Source organism: Carassius auratus, chromosome 21, assembly GCF_003368295.1.
Source record: "Carassius auratus strain Wakin chromosome 21, ASM336829v1, whole genome shotgun sequence".
NCBI classification, from domain to species: domain Eukaryota; kingdom Metazoa; phylum Chordata; class Actinopteri; order Cypriniformes; family Cyprinidae; genus Carassius; species Carassius auratus.
In genome coordinates, this window is record NC_039263.1 from 22,895,171 (window position 1) to 22,910,715 (window position 15,545).

At 34.3% G+C, this 15,545-nt stretch overlaps 1 protein-coding gene across 1 annotated transcript in view; it reads left to right on the top strand.

The window, feature by feature from the left end:
- LOC113038987 (epidermal growth factor-like protein 7) overlaps positions 1–14,543 on the top strand; it is a 15,598-nt gene extending 1,055 nt beyond the window's left edge. The window contains exons 2-9 of the mRNA XM_026196826.1: positions 3,912–4,064; positions 5,237–5,362; positions 5,445–5,557; positions 5,675–5,770; positions 6,052–6,243; positions 13,232–13,308; positions 14,159–14,333; positions 14,410–14,543. Coding sequence (XP_026052611.1) covers positions 3,985–4,064; positions 5,237–5,362; positions 5,445–5,557; positions 5,675–5,770; positions 6,052–6,243; positions 13,232–13,308; positions 14,159–14,333; positions 14,410–14,429 — 879 coding nt within the window. The 5' untranslated portion in view covers positions 3,912–3,984 and the 3' untranslated portion in view covers positions 14,430–14,543. The remainder of the gene's footprint in view (positions 1–3,911; positions 4,065–5,236; positions 5,363–5,444; positions 5,558–5,674; positions 5,771–6,051; positions 6,244–13,231; positions 13,309–14,158; positions 14,334–14,409) is intronic.
- The last annotated feature ends 1,002 nt before the right edge of the window (positions 14,544–15,545 follow it).

Consider the following 15,545-nt stretch of genomic DNA (forward strand, 5'->3'; position numbering starts at 1 on the left):
TGGTGGGAAACTTTGTTTTTGGGACGCGCCGGGGGACCAGTCTCTTTCTTTTCCTTCTAACATTCACGCACGAGCGGTTAATCTCGTGGATACGAGAGATTCAGTGAGTCATTGTACACATTTTATTTTAAATTGTTTATGTAAATTCATGCATCATGCATTTCAGTATTATTTATTTGGGCATGCATCATCTTAATACAGGTCATTATGTGTGTTTGTGTTACTATAATTGTTATTAGATTAGACTGAACTGGATCAACACTGCAATCTGTGAATGGTCGCATATAATGCTGTAGAGAAACAGCGCCGCCTGCTGGTCGTTTACTGATAAAGCGGTCAAGCTGCATACTATACTCACAACAATCCCTGTTCAGAATTGCATACCTCTGTTATTATTTGAATTATGTAGCATGCATACTATGCATAGTTTGAGTAAAATATATGCATAACCAAAATGCGCACTACAGGTTGCTGTATCCCACAATGCAATGTGCTTAACTTGATCTTCTGTTTCCAGCTTTTTAAAACTATTATAAATGCATATTGCATGATATATACATTTTTGTTTCTCATGCTGTTTTTAAAGAAATAGTATGCAGTATTTACTGCACACTAAGCAGTATGCTAGTGCTTCATTCCAAATACAAGCACACACACTAACCGCTGGCCCTCCATTAGTCCATAACTGTTTCCGCTTCTAATTAGTGTCATTATTTGTGATTATATGCAGTGATGTGGATCTAAATGCTGGTGTGTGTTGACATATAGAGTTTTTCATTCATTTTGAGGCATTTGTATAAATGTACACCTTCCAAAAAATAAAAAAAGTTTACGTTTTGTCTTGTTTACGTTTACAAATACCTGAAAATTCCTAAAACAATATTCATTCACATGAGAAAGAAAATTAAATATCAAAACTTAAGTGAATTTGTTTAAAAGAAGAAAAATATCTTCAACTTACACCGTTTGTTCTTGTTTTTAAGCATAAACTAACTCAATCTTTTAAAAAAAACATTTTTTTTTTCAGAAATCAAGACGAATGTCACTTTGCTTCTCATGTAAATGAATCTTGATTTTAGAATGTTTAGATAGTTGTACTGGAAACAAGACAAAATGGGTGTGTGAATGGGTGCCATCAGAATGAGAGTCCAAACAGCTGATAAAAACATCACAATAATCCACACCACTCTAGTCCATCAGTTAACATCTTGTGAAGAAAAAAGCTGCATGTTTGTAAGAAACAAATTCATTATTAAGACTTTTTTTAATTTAAGTCCTCTATCCAAATACACAAATATGTCAGTGGATTTTGATGTGAGAGGAGGACAACAGAGAATGGACTTTTTCAGTGCTGGAAGCATTATTAATGATTATGGACTTGAATTTTTTCCAGAAGCAAGGGTTAAAATGCTTTAATGATAGATTTGTGTCATACAAAAACGCATCTTTTCCCTTCACAAGACATTAGCTGATGCAATGGAGTGCTGTGCATTACTTGTGAATTATTGTGATGTTTTTATCATGTATTTGGACTCTCATTCTGACGGCACCCATTCACTGCAGAGGATCCACTGGTGAGCAAGTGATGTAATGCTGAATTTCTCTTAATCCTATGAAGAAACAAACTCATCTGCATCTTAGATACCCTGAGGATAAGTTCATTTACAGCAAATTTTTATTTTTGGGTGAACTTTTCCTTTAATAGCTAATTATCCTCCCTCATCTTGCTTGAAAGACTCGTTTAGTGTAAATCTATTGGTGTTGTCGGCTGCATCCCAACACAGTTACGAGATGCACAATGTGTTACACAAACTGCTTTTCAGAGAGCGTGAGTCAGAGGTCTGGCAGCATTTACATACGACACGTGCTAAGTCTTTACATATGACGGTGATCAGATGAATTGTGGGAGACGCAGCCATATACAGCATCAGTAACTGAAACAGCCTGTAGCTACGGACCTGTAGAAACCTTTGGCAGGAGATCTGTATGAAAGTCATCCAGAAGTCCTAAACCACTTTACTGCCTTATAGTGGTGTCAGACGCTCTGCGGAGGCCCGGCCAGCTCAAAACAGACAAGTGAAACATTATCTGACCCACAATCCTTAGGCTGAGATGTCAAGCCTCACCAGTGCTGCAGAAAGTGTTGTTATCTTAGCAAATATGATATTAAACACACAGAAACACTGTAACGCACCTCTAATCACACACACACACATCATCAGAACCCGCCTCATTTCAGCTGGATTTCTGGGATGTTAGCATGTTGCTAAGCTAACAACACATTGCTTAAAATAAGCATAAACATACAAATAGGCCTATATTTGTATCGGGATCATTTTTAATAAAATTTTTAATCCATTCATTTTCTTACTGAATGAAAAACACATGTATTCATAACTAATTATTCTTGTTTCCTCTTGTTTCCACTCTTCCTTGGTTTTTTAAAAAAAAATGAACTTTAAAGTAAAGCACTTGGTGTACTATAAGTACACTAATGTAACGATTCATTTCGATATATATTATATTTTCTTCAAGTGTAGTTTTAAATCTAAGATTCAAAGTACACTACAAGTACACATTCAATACTATTAAGTGCACTTCTTTTTCAACAAGTGTATGTTTTGGTATTGAATGAATCTTTTGACCGAGTCTCAGCAGTCAAAATGTAGTATCTTTGAATTTTACTGCCACGTTTAAAACAACCTTCATCGAGAGCAGTGATGTCTTACAGAGCTGTCCACAAACCTATAACGGTCTTATTAGTCACATTTGGAAAGTTTTCTAAAATCTAAAAATAACCTCACTAAGTTTTGCTCGCTGACTCTTTTTGTCCCTGAGGTATATCCCAAAAAAACGAAGTGCAGATTTACCATCCCACATGCAGGACAAAATCATTAAACAAAGAACAGGAGTAAGATGGGTCGTTAATCTCCAGAAAATATGAGACGAGAGCTCATTTAAAGTGCTTCTTACTCTCTCTCTCACACACACACACACACAGGTGTGGTATAATAGCTGCAGCTTTAGGGTTGTTGTCAAAAGCTCTCCGGGGAACACAGAGATCTGTTTTACACTGCGCTCTAAACCTGAACTCGTTAAAGCAGCAATAACCTGATGATTACTGTAAGCTGTTTGAGATGAGAGAACACACGTGTGTGTACATGCTCACGTTCAGATCAACTCACAAAGAGAAATGGCTTTTAATATAGCTGGCTTTGTGAAGAAATAGAGTGCATGCATGTGTGTGGCAGGACAACGCTGTTTCAGTAATCAAAGCCTTGCTTTTAAAACGTTTTTATGAAAATAATTTTTAATAAGACCTATAACCTGAAATATTCACGGAAACACAGAAATATCTGTCTTTATTAGACTTAAATAAAAATGACATGAGTTATGATCGGACTGATTTTATTTTGAAAACATCCGTACCGTTGTAAATGTAAACATGCATGTGTGTATTTACATCTACACAGATTTCTCAGAAGCATGTGTTCAACTCAATCCGCTGTGAATTGTAACAAATGCACTTCTAATGATGATTAAGTGTGTCTGATTCTCTGCCTTTAAAAGTGCATTAACTCTCTCTCGTTTAAACGTGAAACGGGTCATAACTGGGCGCTTTTGCGGAATGGTTATAAATGCATGTTTTAATTCTCAATGTCTGTCTGAAGAACAGTTGTGTGTCGTATGTATGATGGGATCCAGCTGTTACTGCATAAATAACATTTCCTAAATACTAGCTAAATGCTCAGATCTCAGAATAAGACTGTGCTCATTTATAGTAATAACATGTATTTGTTTATATTGTTAGTATTATATATTATTTTAAATGTTATGTATTATATTATATATATTATAATAATAAGTGTTATAAATGTCTATCTATCTATCTGTCTATCTGTCTGTCTCAGGTTGCTGATAGAGTTGGTTGTACCTGAGGTGGACACACTCACCTGAGCGAACGACAGATAGAGAGAGAGAGAGATGTACACAGTGGTGTTGCTCTCCTCCTCTCTGTTTCTCCTGCATGTGACCTGCACGCCTCAGATTCACGGTCACCACGGGTAAATGCACACACTGTAGCGTCTGTAGTGTTAGGAATTGTCAATTCTCATGCTCTTAAGAGTCAGGGGTCAATATAAGGTTAAGGGTCAACGCATATAATAGCAGCTAATTACATCAGATTGTCATGCCCAGTTACAGCTGATGGACTGCAAAGCTTTTGATGCAAAAACAACATGTACACATCTTCAGTCTGTTCAAAAGTTTTCATCCCCAGGCTCTTAATGCTTGGTTTTTCCTTCTGGAGCGTCAGAGAGCATTTGAATCTTCTGCAATGGTTGCATATGAGTCCCTCAGCTGTCCTCAGTGAGAAAATATGGATCTATCTAAAATATGGAAATCATACAGTCATAGCTGGAAAGGGTTAAACACACAAAAATGCTAGAAAACCAGAGAATTTGTGGGAGCTGAAGGATTTTTCTAAAGAACAGCAGGCATTTTAGATGTTCAGGACAAACAAGGGGACACATGAACAATTATCACAAAACAAAAATCACAGCTGTGGATCATGCAGATAACAAAACAGTGTTAAGAATCACTTTTGAACGGGGTAATTTTTTTTTTTTTTACTTAAATTATTATTTTCTCTTGTGGACTATATGTAAACGTCTTTTATGTGAAATATCTCATTCAGGCCAGTAACATAATAATAATAATTATCGTTTTGAAGATTCTGCATAGTGAATGTAAACTTTTGACTTCAACTGTACAGTATGTACATACTACTGTTTGGGGTCAGGTTTTTAGTTTTTTTACTTTTCAGTAAGGATGTATTAAAAAGTGACAGTAAATGTATTTATTATGTTATAAAATGTTTCTCTTTCATATAAATGCTTTCTATTCTTAAAAAAGCCTGAAAAAAGTATGTCATGGATTCCTGAAAAATATTAAGCAGCACATCTCTTTTCAACATTAATAGAAATGTTTCTCAAGCAGCAAATCAGCATATTAGAATGATTTCTGAAGGATCATGACACTGAAGATTGGAGTAATGATGCTGAAAATCACAGGAATTAATTATATTTGAAAACAGTTATAATATTTCATAATTGTACAGGTTTTACTGTATATTTGATCAAGTAAATGCAGCCTTGGTAAACTTACATGGCTTCTTTCAAAAACATCAAAATCTTACCAACAGTAGGGTATTGTAAGCAGTGTTTGTGTGTTTCAGGAGGAGAGTGTGTGTTGGAGATGCTTGGAGTCGTCGTGTGTCTCGCAGCACAGAGTCGTTTCTTCAGCCCGTACACAAACCCTACATCACCATGTGCCAAAACCACCGCATGTGTAGCACATACAAGTAAGAACACACAAAACACATCAAAATACATATGATACTTCACAGTGTATCAGCGTTTCACTGGACTGTGTGTGTTTTACAGGACAATCTACAGGGTTTCTTACAGGCAGGTGAGCAGAGCAGCTCCTAATGAACTCTTTTACCCAGAATGCTGTCCGGGATGGCGACGCATGCATTCACACAACTGTAACCAAGGTAAACGAAAATCATACTTTATAACATGAGCCCTGAATGTGTTTTCTCTTGGAATTGTAATTGCATGTGTGTGTGTGTGTGTGTGTGTGTGTGTTTACTCTCTCTCTCTCTCTCTAGCGGTGTGTGCGCAGTCTTGTGCAAACGGAGGCTCTTGTGTAAGGCCTAATCACTGTGCATGTCTAAAAGGATGGACGGGAAGATACTGTCAAACAGGTACTTCATTTACAGTTATGCTTATGGCACACGCTTTATAAACTGAGTTGCATACACATAGAATTGACGTCCATGGATAAAACCAACAAATATACATTTACAAATAAATACAAACACAATTTGAGACTATTTTTGCAGAAAAATGCAAAATATCGGCCGATATATCGGCGATGGCGATATATCGACCGACCACTATGAGTAGGCTTTGGGGGAAAACATACTAAAGATTTTATGATCACATATTTCAAAAACATATTTCAAAAGCCGTTGTTCTCTGTCAGATGTGGATGAGTGTAAGGAAGGTCATCGGTGCTCACAGAAGTGTGTGAATACGGTGGGGAGTTATCGGTGTGTGTGTCAGGACGGATTCAGTCTGGCTGAAGATGAAATAACGTGTTCAAGAATTCCTGCTCCCTCCCCGCCGCCCACAGGGCCTCCAAAAGCAGACGAGCGCTCATCCAGAAGCCATGCTGGTAAGACATGTATACATTATCATCAGCCGCAGACATACTGATAGAGCAGAGACCCATCATCCACTCAAACTCAGAGTAATAGATACAAGAACGATTCAACTCCAGACAGAATTTCCAGACATGACTTTCTTTACAAAAATGTTGATAAATATATATTTTAATTAGATTTATAGTTTTTTATTTTATATTTAACTGTATATTTAAATATACATTTTATTTAAATACATTTAAAAAAAATATTTAAATAATTAAAGCATAAGTCTATAGAACAAGTTTGTCCAAATTAACATTTTATTTTTTATTATTATTTAAATTTATATTTAACTCTATATTTAAATATATATTCATAAATGTTTCATTTAAATATATTTAATATTTAAGTTATTTAAATTGGAAGTATTAAAGCATTAGTTTGTCCAACTTAACATTTTAGTTTTGATTTATTTTTAAATTATTTATTATTATTTTAATTTATATTTAACTTTATATTTAAATATATACTCATAAATATATATTTTTAAATATATTTTAATTATTTTTAAGTATAAAAATAATTTAAAGTATTAAAAAGCATAAGTCTATGGATCAAGTGTATATGTTGCACCCTAGTTTGCTTATTTCTAATACACACTACAACTATATGCTTTGTTTGTGATGATATCAGGACATAAATCACATACTTTTAAGTATGCAAGCATTGGGACACATTATATGCACATTGTAATACCACAGATCCCTGTTTGCATAGATCTGAATGCATTAGCCTACAATTCATCAAAAGTTCATACATTTATAATCGGCTTCGGTCCAACATTCCTGACCACTTTTCTGCAACTGAAAGTGTGGGAAGAGGACAGTCTCAGATTCCCGCTTTTCCATTGCACAAGGCATTGTGGGCTATATTAACCCAAAAAGCATGCACAGATGCATACTTCTCAAATCCACTGGAAATCCCAGCGCTTTTTACACGCTCCTTTTCAAATGGATTATTCGAAACGTGCATACATCTTCAGATGAACAGTATTCTGCGATTGTGGGCTTTTAGACCGCGGTGTCCTCTTTAGCGCCCCCTGCAGGTGGATCCCTGACCAGCCTCACGGTTCATTATTACTTTTGGTACGCGCTATGCCACTCTCAACTCGTACCGTGAGTAATAGTGCACTGTGACTGGTGTCCTCAGCGACAACATACAGACCAATCACAAACCTGGACCACATCCGTCTGAAAAACCACCTCAAAACCACAATCACAAAGCCCCTGAACACCCAGCCGCTCGCTGTTTCCTTACACATACAGTGTCTCTCATTGAGCATATTATCATTTCACAGATTGTAGAGTTGTATTATATTTCTTCAAACAGTTCTTGTCAATCCCGTGGCAGAAACAGTGATGGTAACAGAGAAAAAACAGTGCAGCTGCTGTTCCAACTAAACAAAAAATGATGTGTTCAACCCAAAGAAAAAGAATGTTAATGTGTATCTGATCAGATGTAACTGAAGTACAGGGTTATGAGCTGCATTAATATGAATTCTTGGCAAAAGAGATGTGTTTTTAATCTAGATTTAAACAGTGTCTGAACCCTGAACATTATCAGAGTTTGGGAGCCAAATGTTAAAAACTTGCTATCCTAGGAACTACCAAAAGTCCAGTGTTTTGTGACCTTAGGGAGCGTGATGGATTGTAACGTGGTATAAGGCTAGTTAGGTACACACACAGGAGCTAAACCATTAAGGGCTTAAAAGTAAGTACTGTATTTTCCGGACTATAAGTCACACTTTTTTTCATAGTTTGGCTGGTCCTGCGACTTATTTATCAAAATTAATTTGACATGAACCAAGAGAAATGAACTAACAGAAAACATTAGCAAAGAGCGCCCTCTCGCGGCTGTGGGCGGTAATGTTTTCTCTTGGTTCTTGGTTCTAAATGAATGCGACTTATAGTCCAGTGCGACTTATGTATGTTTTTTTCCTCATCATGACGTATTTTTGGACTGATGCGACTTATAGTCTGAAAAATACGGTAGTAATATTTTGTAACTGATATGAAACTTAATAGGTAGCCAGTGCAGATAATGTAAAATATTATTTTAATATTATTAAAAGTTATTAAAAAAAACTTTTTTTTAACGTTTTTATTTTAAAGTTAATTTATTTTATGTGCTTTTGTATTTATTATTATTATTATTATTATTGTTATTGTAAACCACTATTTAGTTATTTTTTCTCTTCTGTTTTAGTTTTAGTTAGTCTACAACAACTGAACCTTTGCTTAATTTAATTATTATTTTGTTTATTTTATGTTCATATATATATATGTATATGTATGTGTGTGTGTGTATGTACTATTTAGATTTATTATTTTTAATTTCATTTTTAATTGTCATTTAACTTATTCTATGACTGCTAAACTTGAAGATTATATTATTATTAATATTATTTAATTATTATTTTTAACAATTAAATATTTAAGATAATTAAATCATCATTATATAATATTAATAATAAATGTAAATTATAAATAGTCATTATTAATATTTTAAATTGCTTCATTTTAATATTTTCAATTTTCATTTGAAGTTTAGTTTGTCTCTCTTTTTATTTTATTTTTTTATATTACTATTTAAGTTTCATTTACTTTAGATCAGTTTTGTGCTTTAACTTTCCTAAGATATTTATACATTATTTTATTTCAGCTTTACTTCAATTAACACATAGTTTTATATTAAACTTATTTTGAAGGAGAACAAGCCTGTGCAGAACGAAACACAACTGATGTGCTTCTTACTGTCAGTCTAGAGATGTTTCTCTCAGCTGAGGAGTGTCTTTAGGAGAACTGCTGAACGCTCAGCAGTTCTCATAATTCGTCCGTCCGTCCGTCATCCTCTCTATTCGTCCGTCTCATCTAGCTTGTGTTGGTAGCGTCTCGCTGTTTCTTCATTTATCTCTCCATACACTATTTTAGATCTGTCTGCGATTTTAAAAGTAAGAGCAGGATCAGAATCTCCTCTGGCCCTAGACAGTCATGTTTCCTAGTGACAGGCTAAAATAATGGCCACTCGTCCTGACCGCTGGCTGGAGCTCAAACACACATTCCTGGAGTTCGCACATGAGAGCAGCACATTTCCACGTCTCAGCGTTTTTCTGTAGGGAAACGCTTTATATATTCATCAGAAGAAAAACATTTCAAAGAAAGCCTCTGAGTGACCCTGAGCACTAGTGTGTTTGAGTTTGACCCGGAGTCAATCAGCATCTGTCTGTGGGGAGATCCGATTACTCTAAACCTGTCCTCCTTCTTTACCACGGTAATCACAGTTTTCACCAAATGCTTTATTTGGTACAGTTACTTATTATTAATAAGAAGCTTAGTGTAAAAAATATTTTTTATTTTAAATTATTTTGTAACCCAGCCTCTTAGGTTTCTCATTACATTTTAAAATATCTAATAAAATAATATAAAAAATAATAAAATTAATTTACTGTCCAGCCAGACTAGTTACAAAGATTTTCTGTGGTAACCATAGTTTACATTAATTATATATAAATAAATGATAAAATGTTCATTTAAAATATTTCATTAAGAAATATTTAAGCTTTTTAATGACAGTCATAGTTAAAGGGGGGGTGGAATGCTCGTTTTCACTCAATATCCTGTTAATCTTGAGTACCTATAGAGTAGTACTGCATCCTTCATAACTCCAAAAAGTCTTTAGTTTTATTATATTCATAAGAGAAAGATAGTCTGTACCGATTTTTCCTGGAAAAACACGACCGGCTGGAGGCGTGACGTGTGGGTGGAGCTAAAAAATCACGAGCGCGAGTAGGCTTTTGCGTTGAGAGCGTCTGGAAGCTGTGACATTACTGTGAGGAATAAAACATCATCCAAAACAAACCATGGCTAACAGTCAGATTCAGCGTATATTTATGATCCAGAATCAGATCCCTAGGCTGAAATTTAACAAGAGCAGCAGCAACAACAGCGTCTCTATGTGGTATGTACTGAAACTGTATATATTTGCTTAGCGGTTTTGGAAAATGACTAAGTTCCACTTTGTCGTCTTTTTTTTTTTTTTTTTTAAGCTGTGATGTGGAAAGTGCAGTTTGATGACAACATCGCATGTTGTTTACTTGATGTGCTTACGTGCCAATAGCTAAGTTAACAACACAGAGATATTTGAAGCAGTTTTACTCACCGCCTGCGGTTCCAACACACCATCGTGACCCTTTGTCGTTGGGACTGCATTATCCTTAAGAAATAAACGATGTGCAAATCCGGCGTCAAACTGGACCTTGTTTGTAAAACAAGCATCTTCGAAATGCAGGGAACAAACAAAAACACTTGCACAACTCCGTTGATGCTCTGTAAAAATAAACTCCATCCACTGGTCCCTTAATGCTGTTTCTCTTTAGGTAATCTGTGCAGGGTTGTCTTGCCCTGGCAACCAAAAACACACTTATATTGTGACATTTCGCGACGCTCTCGCTCTGATCAGTGAAGTCTGTTGTGCTCTCATTGCTCTGCTATACGGGAGCGTGCGCTCTTCCGGCAGAAGTGCCTTAGGACCCATATAAGGAAATTCCGCTCCATCTAACGTCACACAGAGCCATACTCGAAAAAAACTTTCCGAAACTTGTGACAAACCGGAAGGAGTATTTTTGGAACAGAAATACTCCTTCAAACCCACAACTTAATTTTTGAAACTTTGTCCATGTTTAGCATGGGAATCCAACTCTTTAACAGTGTAAAAAACTCAGTATGCATGAAATAGCATTTCACCACCCCTTTAATAACAGAATGCTTTCAACAAACCTCAAGGTGTTAGCTCATCATATTCAGTTTACACCAAATATCTTATTTGATAGATAGTAAAAAAGATAAATAGAATTAAATAAAAATAAAAAAAACATTACTAATTTTTTATAAATATTTTTTAACATTTGAAAAAATATGTTATTAAAAATTTTTATTAATTCATTATGGCAGTGTTGATTAACGCCAGATTACTACAGTTTTTCTGTAGTACCAAAATTAAACTATGGTATTTTTGTTATTATTGAGGTATTTATTAATACATGTTAAAGACAAAATGTCTAAATGCATATAGAATGTGTGCATTTGTTAACTAAAGATATGTTTAAGTCATTTAAACATGTCTTTCTTGCATTGTCTGTTTTTTTTATTGTTGTTGGACTAAACTTGCTGATTTTGCACATATTTACACAAGTGGAATGAGACTGTATTTTTAACTTTGGCTAAAAATGTCATTCCTTATTTTTAAGTGAATTGTTTAAGTCTAAAGGCATTGCTCTGTGCTCTTATCTCTAATTATAATGTCATTCTGAGCACATAAACGAATGGAGTTTATGGGGCCCAAATCCCCAGAAAGCTTTAGTTTATAACTACATTAGTGTCATCAGATAGAAGAACAGGAAGCTGAATGTTTAGCCGTGTGATGATGATGATGGCCACGGCCGGACAGCATATGTAGCTGTTGTTCCCGCTTTCGTTTTGGCCCGATCTGTAGCTCACATTCCAGATATATCAAACTCAGACTGCTGGGGGTCACTGCTTTTCCTCACACACACACACACACACACAAACACACAGCGGCTCTCGCTCGCTCCCACGTGTCTTCATAACACCACACATCTGGGACAGATTGACTGAGTTTCAGTGTGTGTGCGACCCATTGACTAGTTTTTAGACCGTTAGAGCTCACAACCCAAAACATTCCGAATTACTGCCAAGGGGCGGGGCTTACTGGGTTGAGCTCTGATATGATTGGGTGTCAATCACTTCCATTCACAAAACAACCAATCACAGGCATCGGTATTCTTTTACTAGAGCTTGTGATGAAATCTGACCTGATTTCTTGTACAGTGGTTTGCAAAAGTCTGAAAACACTGGGATTTTCTCATTTTAACCTGTAAAATGAATAAAGTTGTAGGTTTTTGAATCATTTTAAGCAAAGAAACATGAAGTAACATGAGGAAATGTTTCATATTTTGTTCTCTTTCTTGTTTACAATTAGCAAATTGGTGACATGAAACTTTGCAAAGGTGGTCAGATGTTCCAGCTTCCACTGAAGCAAAAGATGTTCTTTTAGACAATTCACACAGAAGAAGAGTGCTGCTATCATAAAAGCAATAATATTGAATTAATAAATATTTAATAAATTGTTTAATAATGAAAAAAATAAATAAATCTGATAACAAATAATTAAACAAAATTAATTAATCTTTTATATTACATTAAAACAATCAACACAAGCATTATGTATGTAAAAAAATAAATATCTAAAATAATTAAATAACATTAAATAATGTAATATATATATATATATATATATATATATATATATATATATATATATATATATATATATATATATATATATATATATATATATATAAACAAAATATAAAGAAATACATTCATAGCAATTTTTAAGTGTAATATTTTTGCGGTTAATTTGTATTAAATAAAATGAAAAATAAATAAATAAACAAATTAATCAAAGAAGAAACATTTTCCACTAGTGGTCTCAGACTTTTGGACCCGAGTGCATATCAAAGTATTTGCATCATATTCTTGCCAAACCTCAAACTTTCCCCCTTTTATCACCCCCTCCACTCCTCTCTCTTTCTATTTCTATTTCTGTCTGTCTTTTTATTCATCTGTGCTCTTTGGTCTGCTCTGGGATCGCTATGGATATTAATCACGAATACATGAAAGCAGAGAACATGCAGAAATATAACATAAAACAACAGTGCTTTCTGGAAGTCTTACAAGAGCGCCCCGTCAGTTTGCGTGTTTGGATGTTGTTTGCTGAATATATAAGCATTATTTATGTTCAAAGCCTGGATCTTAAAACATCAAATATAGAGTTGTGCGCTGCATTACAGGTTTTAATTAAGGCCGAATGTCAGTTTGTGTGTGTGTGTGTGTGGTCCGTCTCTAATTTCTGTGGGTTTTTTCTTTGTTCTTAAAGGTGGAGGATTGGGATTGGTGGAAAACGTTACCGAAGAAGTTCAGATCCTTAAAAACAGAGTGGAGCTCCTCGAGCAGGTCACACACACACACACACACACACACACCCTCGGGACACATCCCACTTCAAACGATGGGAAACTAGCGCGTCTGCCAAAACTGCTTATTGGTTCAAAGCCTCGCTAATAGTTTAATTAAAAGCAGTAGTCAAACTCACACATCCCAGATTATGAAGCATTAAACACAGACAGATACAGGTGACCCTTAACCATTAAACTATTAGAGTTTTTATTAATAATTCACTTTTTTTTAAATTTCCATTTAAATTTTCGCTACATTTTTGGTAATTTTGACATTTTTATTAATTTTTTTCATGTCTACATATATTTAGATTTTATTTATAAATCTTAGTTTGAGTTATTTTTGTAGATCAAGTTAAAAAGTTAAAAAAAGTTTAAATGTAAATTTTTGTTAAATTTTTTTAATTTTAGAAAATATTTATACTACGTATTTTAAGTACAAATTTCTTTAATAGTTTCTTTAATAGATAAATGGTTTATTTAATGGTTAATGTAATAGTCTGCGGTGCATTTGCACATTTTGGGGAATGTAGTTGGTCATCCATCCATGCATACAGGGAATTGGCAAAAACGTATCACATGCTGCAAAAATAGTAACATAACTGCAGCTTAATCTGTTTTACAGCATTTATTAATCTTTGTTAATGTTAGTTATTAAAGACAAGTGTTCATGTTAGTTCACTCAGTGCATTAACTAATTAACAACTTTTAAAAAATTGTATTAGTAAATGTTAGAAATATTGTGCATTGTTCGTTTGTTAATTATTAAGTACTACTGAATGAAACCTCATTTGTAAAGTTATGATTTGAGTGTCCCAAAATGTAAAGAAAAACCTTTCTTTCTGTAGAAACTTGAGATGGTTCTGGCTCCCTTCACTACGCTCTTCCCCTTGGATGGTGTGGGAGACACTAACAGCTTCCTGCCTGAGAGGACCAACTTCCTGTCACATTCTCTGCAGCAACTAGACCGCATCGACTCGCTCAGTGAGCAGGTCGGATTCCTGGAAGAGCGTATCGGAGCCTGTAAGCATATATCTGTGTGTATGAAGCTTATCCGTAAAATCTGTTTCAGTTGATAAAATAACAACATCTTTATTAGGTGCCTGCCAGGAGAACTAGACGATCAAAGATGGGCTGGATCCTCTGAAACAAGTGATAAAGTCTACATGAACAACACTGATCAAAGGCCTGACCCCTGTAAACATGTTGAATTCACTCAAAAAGCATGTAGGGGAAAAAAATGGCAAAACACAAAAACTTATGTGTTTTGGCACATGAGCTGGTGCTTAGATATTTCGCAGTATTTTTCAATGCATTTCTTTCATTTAATCTGTGGTGTAAGTGCAGCTGTATGGTCTCTCCAAGTTTGAGTCAGGAGAAATGTAAATTTACATATTTATAAGTTCATGTCCTTCCTGAGTATTGCTATTGGGAAAACAATACAAAATTGTATTTTCTTTTTTTTTGTATCATTATATGTTTAAAATTTTGTAATAAAATTGCTTAACTTTGTTTCTTGTTCTTGTTTGTGGTTCATTAAGTTCAATTTGTACAACACTGACTATCTGTGGTTTACAATTCAACAGTTTGGAGTATTTTGTCTAAATTTGACAAAACCTGCTTTTACTAAGAAGCGACAGTAGTTTCAAACTGAACATATAAAAATGCAAACAATTAAAAAAACTTAATTCACATAACTTACAAGTAATTAGTCGAATTTCTGTCAGCAAATTTATCATCTTATTTATGTGAATGTGAATTAAGTATTTGTGAATCATATTTTGGAAATATATTAAGCCAAGTATGCAAATGTGCTACCAAATTTACATTTCACAAAACATTTTTCTCCATTTCCAAATTTCATTTTGGAATATAATTAGGTTATGAATTACTGTTTGCAAATATATAAACTTCTTTTTGTCAATGTGAATTGATCATTTGTGAATAATATTTTGCAAATACATTATGTAAATCTTCAACTAAAATCACAAAATATTTTTGCCAAATTTCACTTTGTGAATATAAATAAGGTCATGAATTTCTGAATTGCTGTTTTGCAATAACATATTTTCATGAATGTGAATTGAGCATTAGTGAAAATGTTTTTATTTTGTAAATATAGTAATGCAAATGCACAACAAAATTTACATTCACAAAATTAAATATACAGATACAGTATATTATATTGACTTTTTTTCAATGTGAAATTGCTTGCACATTTGTTAATCCCTTAAT